This window comes from Neltuma alba, unplaced genomic scaffold (assembly GCF_004799145.2).
Source record: "Neltuma alba isolate B1F8T4 unplaced genomic scaffold, ASM479914v2 tig00000353_pilon, whole genome shotgun sequence".
NCBI lineage: Eukaryota > Viridiplantae > Streptophyta > Magnoliopsida > Fabales > Fabaceae > Neltuma > Neltuma alba.
Genome location: NW_021632018.1, coordinates 1 through 3,409, shown reverse-complemented (window position 1 = coordinate 3,409; position 3,409 = coordinate 1). Strand labels below are relative to the sequence as shown.

Genomic DNA, 3,409 nt, shown 5'->3' with positions numbered 1-3,409 from the left:
TCTGAGTGTCCAGACTTACTCTTTTTCATAACTTTACTTTCTGCACATACTTTGAGAGTGTATAGCACTTCATACACCTCAAACTCACTGAGCATTACATTAATCATTGAGTTTGCCTCAATTTTGAACTACACACTTGATAAATACACAGTTTTGAACTTACGTCTTTCTTGAACTCTATATGTGCTTGATTTCTTGAGTAATTATGCATGCCTAAAGTACGTAGAGGTAGGAGAGGCAGACCTACTGCATCTTGTAGCCCACCTATTTTACGAGACCTAGCCCATTCATCTAGTGAGAGTAAGGAGGAAGAAGAAGAAGAAATTATGGCTGAAGTACCTCCTCATGGTCCAAACGGTGGGAATGGGAATGGTAAACAGAATAACCTAATAATGGTGGTAATGAGGGACAAGGAGAAAATAATAGTCAAAATAGGATTAATGAACAACCTAGGGGTAGAACCATTAAGGAATTAACTTAATCTGATGGGAACTTTGAACCTATGCCTAGTGCTTTTCCTACCTTCAATGCAGATTTTGAAATTAAAAGTCAATTGATTCACTTATTGCCTAAGTTCCATGGTCTTACAGGAGAAAACCCATACTTGCTCCTCCAGACTCTTTATATGCAATGTTTGTCCATGAAGACAATAGGAGTCAGTATTGATGATGTCATGTGGAAGGTTTTTTACTTATCTTTGGAAGGCAAAGCTAAAGAATGGTACATGAACATACCACTCTATGTGGACAATTCTTATGAGTCATGGACCAGTTTGAAGAAAGCATTTTTGGATAAATACTTTCCCTCCACAAAGATTTTAGCTGCCCACAAGGAAATTTTAGCAGCTAAGCAAGAGCCATTTGAGACATTCTTTGAATTTTGGAGTCGCTTTCAAGAGATGCTTTCTCAATGCACCAACCATCAAATTCTTAAGGAGCACTTGGTGCAATATTTCTACAATGGGTTGTCAACATATGATGCACAAGTTTTGGATGCTGTTGCTAATAGGTTTATGGAAAATATGGAACCAAGGGCTACATGGGAGTTGATAAGGACCTTTGCTCTTAATAGACAACATGTGAGCGCAAGAGATTTAAGAGACCCCAAATCTGAAAGAGACCCCCTCTTGGTCAAGTTAGCACAAGACATGTCTAAAGTTGCCAATACTGTTGAGAGTCTCCATTCCAACAAGACTCAATCCCTTGCATTAGTAGCTACAAGTTGTGAATTTTGTAGTTCACCAATGCATACTATTGCTAATTGCCCTGGGCCGGTTGAAGAAGTAAATGCCATGTACCAAGGAAGAGAAGGGTCAATATCAGAAAAGGGACCCCTACTCAAACACCCACAACCCCAGTTGAGAGATCATCCAAACATCAAATGGGGTGGGGGAGCAAATAGACCAAACTAGTTCAAGGCAATCAGTTCTACAATCCTGGGGCTTCCTCAAGCACATATCCAGATCCTTCAAGAGCAGTGGCAACAACTTTACCTAACACCATGGCATCTCAACCACCACCAAGAAGTGATAACACTTCTCAACTTTCAAAAAGTATGGCTGCTCAGATGACAAACATAGAGGGGTGAATGAAGGAAAGTGATGACAAGTTTGTTTCCATAACCACCATATTGCAAGGGATATGGAAAGATAATTTAGATGTTCATAAGAAACTGGAGGAGCTCACTCTAAAGAACACTGATATCACCAGTCATTTGACCCAATTGTCTAATGCGGTCAATGACATACAAGCTAAAAGCGGGAGCAACATTCCTTCCAATACAGTGATCAATCCAAAAGGGGCTCAACGCCATAACTCTAAGAAGTGGTAAAAATGTCCACTTTAAAAGTAAAAAAGTAGACAAGGATGATTATGCATAAGAGGTAGAGAGTCATCTACTTTCCCTAATGAGACTTGGCAAGTCTGAGAGCTCCAAAGAAGAAGAGCTCATGATGAAGGCAAGAGCACACATTGAACTAGAAGAGAAGTCAATTCAAGCACAAGAGAAAGCATCTTAAGTAGCTGTGCTAGAAAATGAGAGCACTGTAGAGAGTTTGACTCCCAAAGACAAGCAAAAGGAGGACAAGCCAAAGACTAGCAACTAAGGAGCCTCTAAGCCAGTAGGTAAGGAGGTATGTGCTAAAGATCTTCCTTTTCCTAAAGCCTATTTCTCTGGTAAGAAAAGTTTGATGCTGAGTTTGCTACTGATGCTTACACATTTTTAACAAACTAGAAATCAATGTGCCATAATTCAATTCTTAAGAGTGAATCCTAAACACTTTAAATTACTTAAGGAACTGTGTAATGACAAGCAGAGGTTTAGGCCCCTTGGGAGAATTCAGGTGAGTGCTAATGTGTCATCCTTATTCAAAGCTGAACTACCAGTTAAGTGCCAAGATCCTGGGTCTTATACCATCCCGTCCACCATACAAAAGGTTTACATTAAGGGAGCATTGTTAGATCTAGGTGTTGCCATAAATGTCATGCTTTGGTCGGTTTATTTGGCTCTAGGGATTAATGCGATCAAAGACACAAGTGTAGTACTCCAATTAGCAGATAAGTCTATCAAGTATACCAAGGGAATCATAGAAGACATTTTAGTCCAACTCAAGGATCTAGTATTCCCTGCTGATTTCTATGTTTTAGATATGTCAAATGAACTTGCAAATGGAAGCACTTTGATTTTGGGAAGACCTTTCCTGCAAACTTCCAAGACTATCATAAGCATGAAACATTGCTATATAACAATGGAAGTAGGAGACCATGTTGTAACTTTTAATATGAAAGAAGCCATGCATTATCCTTTTGACAATTCCGTATTTACGGGTTTAAATGCTATTGATTTAGCTGTTGAGCAAGCTAGGGATGATCATGAGCTACATATGCATGATAGTTATGACATGAGTTCACCTAAGTTGATTGATTCTTCTGCTGCATCATCACATGAATCTTATGAGCTTGATTCATCTTTGAGTACATATGATGAGTATTTCAATTCCCTCTCTTCTGTCTATTCATTTTCCAGTTCTTGTGGAGATGAGGTGCCATGCATTAATTCTCTAGAAATTGATAGCATGCTTTCATTTCTCAAGACTTTTCTTTTCCATCAAATTTTGATTCCATTTCTGCATTTACAAAACATTGGCCCTGGAAGGAGTTTGTTAGTTAATGATGCAGATTTTCAAGAAGTGGTGAGTGCTGAGACTGGAAGGTAAAAATGCCGAGGATATGAGCCTCTGTGACATGAGGTCATGAATTGAGGATTCTCAGTCACGACCCCATACCAGGATTGTGACGAAGGTGGCCTTTGTCAAATGAGTCGCGACCTGACGGTTCGCGATTCGCGACTTAAACTTAGCATTCCAAGAGGGTAGCTTCTATGATGTGAGGTCGTGACCTGGGCATATGAG

General features: G+C 39.6%; 1 protein-coding gene across 1 annotated transcript; it reads left to right on the top strand.

Annotated features, from left to right (window-relative positions):
- The first annotated feature begins 502 nt into the window (after positions 1 to 502).
- LOC114725208 (uncharacterized) lies at positions 503 to 1,411 on the top strand. Its single transcript, XM_028911727.1, has one exon. The coding sequence runs from the start codon at positions 503 to 505 to the stop codon at positions 1,409 to 1,411; it is 909 nt and encodes a 302-aa protein (XP_028767560.1).
- Positions 1,412 to 3,409: the final 1,998 nt, after the last annotated feature.